Consider the following 13,723-nt stretch of genomic DNA (forward strand, 5'->3'; position numbering starts at 1 on the left):
GGAAGAGAAGGCTCAGCTTTGCAGGAAAGTAGATTCTTGGCTGCATTCCAAGCTCCCGTGCTCTTTGGAATATCTCGTTCCAGGCCCTTCGATCCCTTAATGTTTATGCAGCCAGGTCCTGTGTGATCCTTACTGTGTTTCTTGGATATTTAAATTGTTTCTTTCTGGCTGCTTGCAGGATTTTTATCTGATAGTTCTGGAGTCTGGCCACAATATTCTTTGGTGTTTTCATTTTAGGACCTTTTTCTGGTGGGGATCAATGTATTCTTTCAATAACTACTTTGCCCTCCAATTCCATATCAGGGCAGTTTTCCATCACTAGATCCTGTAGTATTAAGTCCAGGGTTTTTTTCTCTTCAATGTTTTCAGGAAGTCCTATAATTTTCAAGTTGCCCCTCCTCAATCTATTCTCAAGGTCAGTGATTTTGTTGATGAGGTCTTTTACATTTTCTTCTATTTTTTCTATTTTTTTGATTTTGTTTAACTGACTCTTGCTGTCTCGGGGAGTCATTAGTTTCTGTAGACTACATTCTTTTTTGGGGGGGAGTTTTCTTCATTAACCTTTTGCAGCTCCTTTTCCAATTGGTCCATTCTACTTTTGAAAGAGCTTTCCATTTGACCAATTGGGGTTTTGAGAGAATTATTTTCTTTTTGCATTTGCCCAATTGAGGATCTGAGAGAATTATTCTCATTTTGTATTTGTCCAATTGAGGATCTGAGAGATTTATTCTCATTTTGTATTTGTCCAATTGATGATGAGAGATTTATTCTCGTTTTATATTTGTCCAATTGTACTTTCTAATTTTTTGTTTTCTTGTTGCAAGGTATTGTCTTTCTCAAATTTTTAAGCTCCTTCCTTATTTCTTCAGGGAAGTCTTTCTGTGCTGAAGACCAGATCGTATTCTCCTCAGAGGTTCCAGGTCTCTCTGAGTTAGGGTCTTTCTCTTCCAAGAATTTTTCTATGGGTCCACCTTTCCGCTGACCTTTCTTCATTTTGCTAAGACCTGAGTTGGGGAGGGGCTGGTTCACAGGGGCTTGGGATTGCTAAAGGCTTTACTCACTGAGTGCAGTTTCTCTGGCTGGCCAGTAGGAGGTGTTGGTTGCTTTCTCTGGAGTGTCTGTGACCTTGATTGAGGCCTTCTCCCTTTGCTTGAAGGGAGGAGTTGGAGCTATTGAATTCTTTTGCCTTCAATCAATGGTGCTCTTTACCCTGGCCTGAGGTCATTCCTCAGCTGGGCTGGTTCTTCTGCTCACACACCTGAGCCTTGAGGCAAAAGTAGTTTGCATTTGTTTGTTTGGGAAGAGGTCTGAGCTGTAATGGGACTCAGACCAGAGGAGACCAGGGATGGTGTCCTCAGCTCTCCTGCACCGGAATTCTCCCCCCCCCCCCCCAGCCCGTCCCCAAGCTCCAGGGGGATAGCACCAACACCAGTGCCTCTGCTCCCCCGCCAGTCCAAGCCCCTGCCATCTAGCCTCACTGCTGATCCAGCAGGTCCAGCTCTCAGGCCCTCAGACTCCTGTTTCCATTTCAGCTGTTAATCTGGTTGATCCAGGGCTCATCCTCCCTCTGAGCCCAGACTTACCCTGGAACAGGACTCTGGTCCTGTTCTGACCACATTCAGTTCCTGATTGCAGTCTAGGCCCCCCCATAGAACAGCAGAGCCACCCCCCACCTGAGCCCCGTGGCAGAGAGGGATGCATATGGTCATTCACAGACCAGGTGGGAGTACAGAGCCTCTCACAATGAGAACCTTGTGGGAGTGTCCCAAAAGCTCAGGAAACACCCCCCCCAAACAGGCTAAGGCTGGGCAAATGAGCAAGCAGAGAAACAAGAGGAACACCATTGAGAAATATTTTGCCTGTGAACCCAAGAAGGATCAAAACATTCAGTCTGAAGATGAGGAAGCACAAGCTCCTGCATCTAAAGACTCCAAGAAAAACAGAAATTGGGCTCAGGCTATGACAGAGCTCACAAAAGACTTTGAAAATCAAATGAAGGTGTTAGAAGAAAAACTGGGAAAAGAAATGAGAGAGATGCAGGAAAAACATGAAAATGAAGTTAGCAGCTTAGTCAAGGAAATCCCAAAAAATGCTGAAGAAAATAGCATGCTAAAAACCAGCTTAGGTCAAATGGATAAAACAATTCAAAAAGTTATTGAGGAGGGGCAGCTAGGTGGCGCTGTGGATAAAGCACCAGCCCTGGAGTCAGGAGTACCTGGGTTCAAATCTGGTCTCAGACACTTAATAATTACCTAACTGTGTGGCCTCAGGCAAGCCATTTAACCCAGTTTGCCTTGCAAAAAACCCTAAAAAAAAAAGTTATTGAGGAGAAGAATGCTTTAAAAAGCAGAATTGGCCAGATGGAAAAAAATAAGAAAGCTCTCTGAGGAAAACAAATATGTCAAAGAATAGAACTCAGGGAGATTGCTGAATTTACAAGAAATCAGGATTCAATACTTCAAAACCAAAAGAATGAAAAATTAGAAGAAAATATGAAACATCTCATTGAAATAACAGCTGATCTGAAAAACAGATTTAGGAAAGCTAAGTCAAAAATTATTGGAATACCTGAAAGTCATGATCAGGAAAAGAGCCTTGACATCATTTTCAAAGAATTGCCCTGATATCCTAGAAGCAGAGGGCAAAATAGAAATGGAGAGAATCTACCGATTTCCCCCCCCCCCCCGAGAAAGAGATCCCAAAAAATCAACCCCCAGGAATATTATAGCCAAGTTCCAGAACTCCCAAGTCAAAGAGAAAATATTACAAGCAGCCAGAAGGACACAATTCAAATACCGTGGAGCTGCAGTCAGGATCTCACAGGACTTAGCAGCAGCTACATTAAAAGCTCATAGGGCTCATAATATAACATACCGGAAGGCAAAAGAGCTTAGAATGCAACTGAGAATCAACTACCCAGCAAGGCTGAATGTCCTCTTCCAGGGAAAAAGATGGACTTTCAATGAACCAGGGGAATTTCAAATCTACCTGTTGGAATGGCCAGAGCTGAACAGAAGGTTTGATCTTCAAATACAGGACTCAAGTGAAGCATAGAGATTGGAGGAGAAGGGGAAAATATGGGGGACTTAATGATGATGAGCTGCATGTGTTGCTGTATAGAAAAATGACACTGATAATACTCATATGAACCTTCTCAATTAATAGAGCAGGTAAAAGGAGCTTTTATAGTTGAAGCACAGGAGAAAGCTGAATTTGAAGATAAAATGTGGTATAAAAATGGAGTCAATAGAAAAAAGGGAAATGTAATGGGAGAAAGAAAAAGGAGAGGGGGTAATAGGTCAAGATATTTCATATAATAAGATTTTTCTTTATTACAATGAGCTATTGCAATGATATGGAAGTGGGGGAGGCAAGGGGGAATGAGGGAATCTTTGCTCTTATCAGAGGTGTCTAAGAGAGGAAACAGCATATACACTCAATGGGGTATCGACATCTGGAGTAAGAAGAAGAGGGGGAGACAGGGGGAAGGGGTGGGGATGTGAGTGATGGAGGAGAGGATGGGCCATGGGGGGAGAGTGGTCAGATATAACACATTTTCTTTTTTACTTCTTGCAAGGGGCTGGGATTGGATGGCCTGTCCAGGACCATAGGGCCAGGTGGATGCTGGGCCTAAGGGGTGGTAGTGAGGCTTGGGGCCTCTTGGCCCCAGGGCTGGGGATCTGTCTGCTGTGCCACTGAGCTACCCTACAGCAGAGTCATTGAAAGGAGAGAGAAAATATAATACATGGTAGTGGAGAAATACAAAAGGAGGGAGTTGCGATCAGCAATGACAGTGGTGGAAAAATATGGAAGTGACTTTTGTGATGGACTTACCATAAAGAATGTAATCAACCCGCAGCAGTGTTGGTGGTGTTGGAACACAGACTGAAGCATATTTATTATTATTTTGGGGGTGGGTGCAGGGCAAATAGAGCTGGGTGGCCTGCCTGGGGCCACATAGCAGGGTGATCATTGGGTGTCTGAGGCTGGATTTGGACACGGGTGCTCCTGGCTCAAGGGCCAGTGCTCTGTCCGCCACCCAGCCTCCCCTACTATTATCATTATTTTTTTTTAATTTTATTTCATGTCTTTTTTTTCTTTTTTTGGTTTATGCAGGGCAGTGGAGTTGGGGTGGCTTGCATGTCACACAGCTGGGTGATTGTTGGGTATATGTGGCCGGATATGGGCTTGGGTACTCCTGGCTCCAGGGCTGGTGCTCTGTCTGCTGAGCCACCTGGCCATACCTACAATTATTACTATTTTTTTTATTTTAATTTTAATTTTTTTCTCTTCCCTTTACTTTATCACTCAAGTGAGTCTATATTTTGGGGGGTGAGGGGGTATTTTGTTTACTCTTAAACAAGAATATTTTATCAATGTATATAAAAAAACATTGTACCAAATGAGAATAAATAAATACTAAATTTAAAATTAAAAAAGAAAGAGCAGTTTGTGTTTGTGTGTGTGTGTGTGTGTGTGTGTGTGTGTGTGTGTGTGTGATAAGATGGAAGGTATTGAGATATTCCTTGAGCTTTTCTCCTGTAACAAAAGAAAATGTAGTTTAGGAAGGAGACTGAATTGTATTTTGAGCAGAGTTAAATGATTATTTGTTTATCAAAAAAAGTCAAGTTTCATGTATTTTGCAGATCTTAGCAATATGTTACCTACTTTCCTTTTTTGCTAGAAAAGATATCTGGAGCCCTTTGCTTTTCCTATTATAGCAACCCCTTGAGGACTTTGGGTCATATTGCTTGTGAGCATCTTGACAGCCATACTCAGCTTGTGTCCCTTTTCTTCTTCACTATCATTTTTACCAACTACTTTCTTCTTCTCTACTAACATTGGGTGACTGATTAAAATGTGATTGGGAAATATTGAACAAAAAATCAAAATCCAGTTAGAACCTAGTTAATATGTATAGGACTGACTTCTTTTCCATTTTTCTTTTGATTTCTCTGCTATAGTTCTTCATTTCTTCTGTCTTCTTTCTTGTGCTATACTGGTTTGTTTTAGATTGTTTCCATCTCCTTCAGCTGGAGTCCTCCTGCTGTTCCTTTTCCTCATTTCCTTCACTTTCTTCTTAGTTCCTCAGGTCTTTTTGTTTGAATCTTTTGTTTCCTCATCCTTGAATCTTTATCCTTTGGTATAAGTCCCATCTTCCCCTTCAGCTCCTCCTTTACTCCTCCTAGATTCCATCTTTTCAAATTCAGGGTTTAGTTTCTTCTAGTTTCCTTCCTTCCTTCCTTTCTTTTTTTGTCAGGCATTGGGCTTAAGTGACTTGCCCAAGGTCACACAACTGAGTAATTATTAAGGTTTGAGGCTGGATTTGAACTCCCATCTTCCTGATTCTAGGTCCCGGTGCTCTAATCACTGTGTCACCTAGCCGCCCCCCCCCCCTTTTCCTTCACATCATCATCATCTCTTGATTTTCATGTCCTTGTTTTCTACTTCTCCTCACCCTTCTTTCATAGAATTGTCGACATGTCAGGGTTGAGACACAAAAGGCCCTTATTTGCTTATTCTTTCATTTGTGTATTACTTTCATACCTTTCCAGATTGGCATGGTGGCTTGGAAAATGACTCTGAAGAGTCCTGAGTACCCAGAAGGACGAGATATCATTGTTATCGGAAATGACATCACCTATCGAATTGGATCCTTTGGTCCTCAAGAAGATATGCTTTTTCTGAGGGCTTCTGAGCTTGCCCGGGCAGAGGGCATACCTCGAATTTATGTGGCAGCTAACAGTGGAGCAAGAATTGGGTTGGCAGAGGAAATTCGCCACATGTTCCATGTGGCATGGGTAGATCCTGATGATCCTTACAAGGTAAGAAGACTAAAATTAAGGGTTAAAGAAGCACAGTGTAGTAGCCAATAGTTTTTTATAGGAAAAAAGACAGATCATTTATTATGAGTTGAAAATTTGCAATTTTCTCGGTTAGAAACCAAGTTGAAAAAAAAAAAGGTCTGTGGCTAATGAAAAAAGGTCAAGAATTTGGGATTAACTACCAACATTGAATAACAGATTTCTGACTAATTGGAATCCAAGGATATTTGTATGATTCTTTAGTAAACTGTTTTCCCTCTTCATAGTTACATTCTTCTGACGATGTTTAGATTTGAGAAATTAAGGTGTACCAATTTTAAGAGGTTCTGTGGTGATATCTCTAAAAAGAACTGTCAGTGAAGGTCAGGTGATGCAAGTGAAATGAATAGAGCGTGTTTGAAGTTCAGACTGAAAGCTGTTTTGTTTCATAGGTAAATGGTCAGTGACTGGAGAAATGGTCACTTAAACCTCCCAAAATAAAACAGACCATGTTGGCTTTATATTAGGCAATGCCTCTCAAGAAGCAATGGGACATTGAAAGATGACTTCAGAACAGGCTACGTAATATATGTTTTCCTACATCTACTAGCTCTGTGATGTCAGTTAAAACCATTTGTGCTTTACAGGGATACAAGTATTTATATCTGACTCCTCAAGATTATAAGAGAGTCAGCGCCCTGAACTCTGTTTACTGTGAGCATGTGGAGGATGAAGGGGAGTCCAGGTAGGTGCTTAGAGACTGGGAGATGAATGAGCCTTTGGAAAGAGAGATGTTGGGTTTTCCTATTTGTCTGGTACACATAGTAGTGAATAATGTCAAGGATTGAGGATCATTAAAATCACTACAAAAGTTGTAGATCAGGAAGGAGTTAGATAAATGTGAACTATTGGCTTCTTTGAACCTGTTGTAGTAAGGATAAAATGGAGCATATCAGAATAATATAATCAAAAAAATGGTGTGTGGGAGGGGTCCTGAGGTGGAAAAATTTTCCCTACCAGTAATGCTCCACAAATATAAAAGTGTTTGTGGTTGTGTTGTATATTTTGTGAAAGCATGAACACATCTTTTCCAGAATTAGGACTGCTCAGTATATAGAAAGTATCCTCTAGATTCACTCCTTGGTTGAATAAAACCTCAATGGAAGTAAATTTCCTGCCTGAAAGGAGACCCTAAATACCAGCACAGGACAGATTGAGAAAGGATTGGAAGAGGACAAAAGCAGGGAATAAAGGGAAATCTTGAAAGTAGATACAAAGCCCAAGATTTATATCCAGGATACAGGGGAAAAAAAAGAATTGATAGAGAAGATAGAAATAAAGAACAGAGTAAAGAAATATAAAGAGCAGTAAGAGTCTTTATGGTATGGTATGGTATGGTATATTTATTGTTTCAATTCGCAAAAACATACCCAGTGCCAAGCCCTCTGGGCACATGTTAGAACAACAAATAATATATATTCACCTCTCCTTTTCTTCTTTGTATTTGTATTATTGGCTCTATTTTCCATTGTCAGTTAGTGCTCCCAATCCCTGTCAGGAAGACTAATGATTGTCTTATTGGAGCAATAGGATGCTTTTTGGACCACTTGGGCAACATCTTACCTCCAAATTCACTTCATCTGTTCCTTCAGAAGGTGATGGCCAGAAAATGGTCATTGTGATCCTTCTTTCCTTTAGTTTTTGACTTAGAAAAGACAGTATTATGAACTTTAAGCTTTTCCTTTTTAGTTTTTGTGAAGCAATGGGGTTAAGTGACTTCTAATAAGTATAAAGTGTCTGAGGTTAAATTTGAATTCAGGTTTTCCTGACTCTAGTACAAGTACTCTATCCACTGCACTACCTAGCTGCCCCTTGGGTTACTTTCCTTCTGCTTTTTCATGATATTAATGCTAATCATTAGAAATCTCTATTGTTTAATGATAAACTACATATCCTACAAGAAAATTTGCATATGTGAAGCAAAGGGAAAAGGATATACATGAAGAAAATGACTAAAAAAAATTGACTCTTTTTTTTACAAACTTTTAACAATGATTATTTTATTTCTCTGGTATTCATAACTTGGCTTGGTTGTGTCTAATAGGTACAAGATAACAGATATTATCGGGAAAGAAGAAGGATTTGGGGCTGAGAACCTTAGGGGTTCTGGGATGATTGCTGGAGAATCCTCATTGGCATATGATGAGATCATCACCATCAGCCTGGTAAATCTCTTAGTATCCAGGACATGTATTTCTTAAAATGAAAGTGTCATTAAATTCATCTCAATACTGTTATAACCTAGATGAGACAGTGATTTCGTGAGGCTGTTTTAAGTTCCTCACGAATATCTATCCTATTAAGTTTGTTTTTGAATTAGATTATTTTAAAATCCAATTTAGGATAAATTCAAGTTTTAGGCCTTATACATTTTAGCTACCATTTACAGATTTCTCAGAGCTATTGTTTGTCTGTCTACATAACTGTTAATTGTATGTATGTAAATATATCTTAACTTGAGTCAGTCATAATAATACAAAGCAAGGGTAATGGGAATAGTTGAAATCCCCCAAGTAGATTAAATATACCTCCATTAGTTTCTACCTTCATATTTTCTATTGGACATTTTACTAGAGTTAAACAAGTAGAAAAATGGATTAGTTGGAGTTTCACCTTCTTAAACCTCTGTCTAATTTAGTGAAGGTAACAAATAGCTATGAAATGAGCAAAAAGGAAAAAGCTAGGAATCTGAGTGATCCACAGAGCATTTGATTGAATTCATTCTGAATAATCTAATCTTACTTGTGTTTGATTTTCTAGAATTCTAGAATTTTAGAATTGGAAAGGATCCTCGAGGTCATCCAATCTCATTCTTAGCAAGTTAAGAATTTCCCTCTCACTACCCTAGCCAGGTGGGGATCTGGCTTCTACTTAAAGACCTTCACTAGAATAGAGCAATTCATTTCATTGTTGAATAACTAATTGTTAGCAAGTTCTTACTTTTATCAAGTCAGAAATCATCTTTTTTGCAACTTCAACCACTATTCTTGGTTTGAATTTGTGTAATGGGGAAGTATATGAAACAAATCAAATCATTGCTCCATAAAACAATCTTTCATATACCTAGTTTTCTGTCATATCTCCCATTCTTGCTTCTGTCTTCCATGCTGAATACTGCTAATGCTGGCGTGATTACAAGTCCTCTCACTTGTATTTTGTTGGATGGACTCCAACTTAGCAATCTCCTTCCTAAAATGTGATAGCAGAATTGAACATAATATTATAGATATTAGCTGACTAAGGCAGAATATAGATATGTAATAACTTCTTTCATTCTGGACATTATGTTTCTACTAATACACCCTAAGATCACATTAACTTTTTTCAGCTTCCATGTTCCATTCTGTAGCACAGCAAAAACCACAGTTCTTTACTAATGCAAACTTTTTTTAGCAGTGTTTCCCCTATAATATACTTATACAGATGACATTTTTGGAATCTAAGTGTAGGATTTTGCACAATGATCTCTATTAAATTTCATTTTTTTGAATTGGTTTATTTTTCTGGCCAATAAAAAGTCTTCTGGAATTCCAGTTCTGTCATTTGACATGTTAGCAGCTACCCATCTGAATTTTGTGTCATTTGATCTTTGTAGAAGTGATTGATTGAGATGGTGACTAGAGCAGCACCCTAAAAAAGCATCCTGTGCCTAGGCTGACACCGTTCCAGCAGTCATCTTTTTCTAGGTTCTGGTCATTCAGCCAATCTTCAGTCTTGCTTTTCTCATTTTGTCTTCAAAGATATCATGGGATATACTTTGGAAAATGCCCTTTTCTTGTCCTGTTTCAAAGACTACTTGAGAGTGCCTCAGTAGTGATGTCTTCAAGTTCTTTAGGTCTCTGAGATGGTTAAAATCTCTGCCAGTGTCATGAACTTTTCAAAAGCAACCAGGTGTGCTCTTGCCATGTCTTCATTTATCTTGGTTTCAGGACCTTAATTAATGACCTTAATCATTTTTATTTTGAATTTTTAGTCTAAAAATTATTTTCCTTAGATTAGAACTCCTTTAACATTTGAGAAAAGAAGAATAAAATAAGACTTGAGGAGCATTGTCTTACTTTGCATTATCCATTCTTATTATACTATCTCCATTTCTAATCTTTCTTTGACCCTCAGGATGGCTCCCCAAAATCCTTTTTTGTTGTCTTGAGTTCATTGAAAATCTTAGCTTGCTTTGATCTTTAGTGTTCCTGAAATAATTTCCTCTTTCTTCACTTGGACTGAGAAATTAGTCCTTGAATTATTATTATAAATGGAATAGATACAAAGAAATACAAAGACTGATAATGTCTGTTTGCTGTCTAAATGTCAGTGTGCACACATATCCACTTGTAGATACCAGATGTCTAAGTTATGTGTTGTATTTTTTCCCACTAAGGTAACTTGCCGGGCCATTGGAATTGGAGCTTATTTAGTCCGATTGGGGCAGAGAACTATTCAGGTTGAGAACTCACATTTGATTTTGACTGGAGCTGCAGCCCTCAACAAAGTAAGTTCATTAGATTTGTGAGGGAATTTTTAATGACTCTTCGGTTTGGGGTAGGCATTCTCAATTCAGAGAGAGAGAATGTGTCCTTGTAATTCAAACCCTTTCCCTTTTCTTTCTTTCTGTTGGTTCTTCTGGATTTCTGGAAAAGCCATAAGGTGAATGTTTTTTGGAGTGGATGAGAGACTTCTGTTACAATTCTCTGATCAATATGTTTTTATTAATGGGAATTGATAAGTACACATGATATTTTGAGTTTCTGGAACATAGGGGACTATGTTCTGAAAATAAAAGAGATATCAGGATGTTTTAAAACTCTTATCTTGCTGAGCCAAATTACTGATTTCTGCTTGTTCTACTCTTGTTCTACTAAAAAATATAAGTTATTGTCCTTTCCTTCATTTCTTTCTTTTCCTGCTACATCTTTTCCTTGAGGTTCATTCTTTTCATTGCTTTTTTTTCTCAGCTCCATCAATTCATTTTTTGTTTTTTTAGATAAAGCCAGGTAAGTTTGCTTTGCTTTTCACTTTTAGATCTTTTGTTCTTTCAGAGTAGTAACAGTGTTCATATCTGTCTGCTGACATTTGGGACTGAGGGCTGTTCTCACTAAAGTAGTAAAGGGTGATTGTGTGTTTTAGGTAAAAATAATAGGACTCATTCCTTTAAATAAAAAAAACGATAACTGTCCTGGGGATAGTGTGTATTTACAAAAGTACAGAACTCTAGGAAGGTTGTCATGCTAGGTGAAGAGTGCTGTAGCAATTGATCCTCTTTTATCCTTTAGCCTTCAGATCCACATGCAGTTTTTCACATTGAAAGGAATAGCTAATGATCTCAGTTCTTGTGAGAAAATAGTACAAAAGGATAAACTCAGACCAGTTTTGTAAGGAGATCACAGATGTTACATATGTATGTATTCCCCCTTCAAGTGTGATGAACTTCTGCAGGTTTTGTTCCAACACAAGTTCAGAAATTTCTGGTCTCTTGTCAGGTATCCTGCAAAGGACTGAACCTTCTAAAGAAGAATGTGAAGTAAATGATATTTGGAGATTCTCTTTCATAATTTGGCTTTCAAATGAAAGAAATAGAGAAGGAACTTGTCCATTGCTCCTTTTGGGGAAGAAGTTAGTGCACACTTGGTCCCACTTTTTTTGTGTTTTTTTATTTTTTTTAACAACAGTCTGTAAAGTGAAATTTAAGGAAAGTAGCCATGTGCTGTATACTGACCAGTTTACACAGGGACCATTCCAAGAAAAGTCAGGGAACAGAAATTGTACACTACCATTACTGAATGAGATTACTGGGGGGGGGGGGGGGGGAACAGCTGATAGTTTTAAAATTTCTTAAGTTGTTCTTTTTGGTTACTTCCTTATGATGAGAAAGCGATGGATGTCAGAGAAATGAAGGTTCTCTTTTCCATTAAGATAGTGTTCAAAGTGAATCCATAATATATTTGCTGCTCTTTTGCATACATGAACAGAAAGCTCATTTCAAAAATGTATCCTTTTTAAATTTTTTCCCTGGATAACAAGTCATGCAAGGAGAATTATAGAGAAATATAAGGTATTTATTTGCCTGAAAACCTGCTATAGTTGCCTTCCATTCCTGCTTTAAAGCATTTTATACTCTTTCTTAAAATCTACTGATTGAATTGTTACTGATCAGGTTCCTTATATTAACCTCTCCAAGTGATAGTGTAAAAGGAAAAGTCTAGTTGCAGGACAAAATGACACTGAGGCTACAGCTGACCCTTCCCCAAAGATTGCTCATATGAAGAACATCCATGATCATTGCTTTGCTAAAAGCTGGAAGGTCAATTCTGGAGCTTCTCTCCTCCTGCTCTGGGTCCCATGCTTCTCATCAGTCTTCTCATAAGACACGTCATTTCATGCAGTTTCATGAAGACTGTTGTTATATACTATTCTTTTCCTCACAACTATATTTTCACATTTGCTCCCTCTTCCTCAGTGCCTTCTACCCTCTTTGTGCTGTCAGTCTGTGTGTTTGTGTGTGTGTGTGTGTGTATGTATGTATGTGTTTGTGTTTAGTGTATTTAGGGATGCTTGTGACTTCTGCTGTGTTCTTGTGTTCCTCTCCTCTCTATCTTCATTTACTCTACCCTCCAACCACCAGCTTTTGATATCAAGATCCCCCAGTGTCTGTGACTCTCTCTTTGTGTGTCTGTGTTTCTCTGTGGCTCATACTCACAACAGACCCTCCTTTATTTTAAGTCTCATCACTTCTATTCATAAAAGGGTATGCATGTATATGTTGAACAGAGATGGAAGGGGCATGTGTGGGCTTTGAGACCATATGTGTTTGACCCCCACTTTTTTACGTCTTCATCTTTTACATTAAATATTGGGGTGAGCACTTGGAAGATGGGGTACACAGAGGTTGTTTTTTGTTAAATTCTTATGTATCTGTGCACATGTGGATCCCGTTGACCCCCTTGAAAATGGAAATAATGATAATGCGTGTCTCCTGACTGCATCAAAGTATCAGCACATCAAAAGCCAGGAGGCATGAAATGCAAATGATAAAGTGAAAGCAGATGGATTGTGCATGATCGCCTGATGCCCAATGAATTTTAAAAGGTGCTGGTTTGCAGGAGGGTGGGGGTGGGGGGGACTGAAATAAACACGTTATCCCTGCAATTTTTTTTGTTCCTGACGCTCACTCCTGACAATATTTTTTCACACTTGAGTGAGCACCCACTCCATCTCTCTCTCTCTCTTTTTCTCTCTCTTTCTCTCTCCTCTCCCAATCTCCCTCCTCCTCCCCCCCCCCACTGTACACGTCTCAGGTCATGTCGCTGCAGCTCCGGTGGAAATAATAAGATATAAACCACGAGGTTGTTATTTGCATAGAAATAGCATGGAGCCCCGGGCAGCATGGGAGAAGGACACAGAGATCATTTGTCTAAAATTTTAATGAAAACTTTTGCTGAGGCAGAGATTTTTTTTTTAACTTTCTCCCACCCCCCACAACCCCCACCCCTCTTTTTCCCTGTCACTTGCTTAACATGGTGAGATTTGAAGTGAAAGAGTTGACACACTGCATATTATACTGGTGGAATGCAGTAACATGTAAATTTCAATTTGTTCCCTTTTTAATAGAAGTGGAGCTGGAGAGACTTACATTCCCAATTTAATGCATTGCATACATGCTTCAAGCCTTTATAGCTACACTCCATCTCAGTGCACACCTGATGTTCCTAGTCCTTAGCTGACCTGTTTTTAATTAGTTTGCATCTTTTTTGCCTTTGCTTCTAAAGACATTTTACTTTGAAAAAAGGCTTCTTTTTGTAGCAAAGCAGTAACTTACATAAAAAACTGTAAATGTTCAGTTGATTTCCTAGTGTACTTTGAGT

The 13,723-nt window shown here is 38.9% G+C and overlaps 1 protein-coding gene across 9 annotated transcripts in view; it reads left to right on the top strand.

Annotated features, from left to right (window-relative positions):
• Positions 1-13,723, top strand: part of ACACA (acetyl-CoA carboxylase alpha) — a 277,310-nt gene that overhangs the window by 210,569 nt on the left and 53,018 nt on the right. For all 9 annotated transcript variants that reach the window (XM_074223508.1, XM_074223498.1, XM_074223501.1 and 6 more), the window contains 4 exons: positions 5,556-5,825; positions 6,452-6,549; positions 7,909-8,029; positions 10,243-10,353. In XM_074223508.1, coding sequence (XP_074079609.1) covers positions 5,556-5,825; positions 6,452-6,549; positions 7,909-8,029; positions 10,243-10,353 — 600 coding nt within the window. The remainder of the gene's footprint in view (positions 1-5,555; positions 5,826-6,451; positions 6,550-7,908; positions 8,030-10,242; positions 10,354-13,723) is intronic.

This window comes from Macrotis lagotis, chromosome 2 (genome assembly GCF_037893015.1).
Source record: "Macrotis lagotis isolate mMagLag1 chromosome 2, bilby.v1.9.chrom.fasta, whole genome shotgun sequence".
Lineage (NCBI taxonomy): Eukaryota > Metazoa > Chordata > Mammalia > Peramelemorphia > Peramelidae > Macrotis > Macrotis lagotis.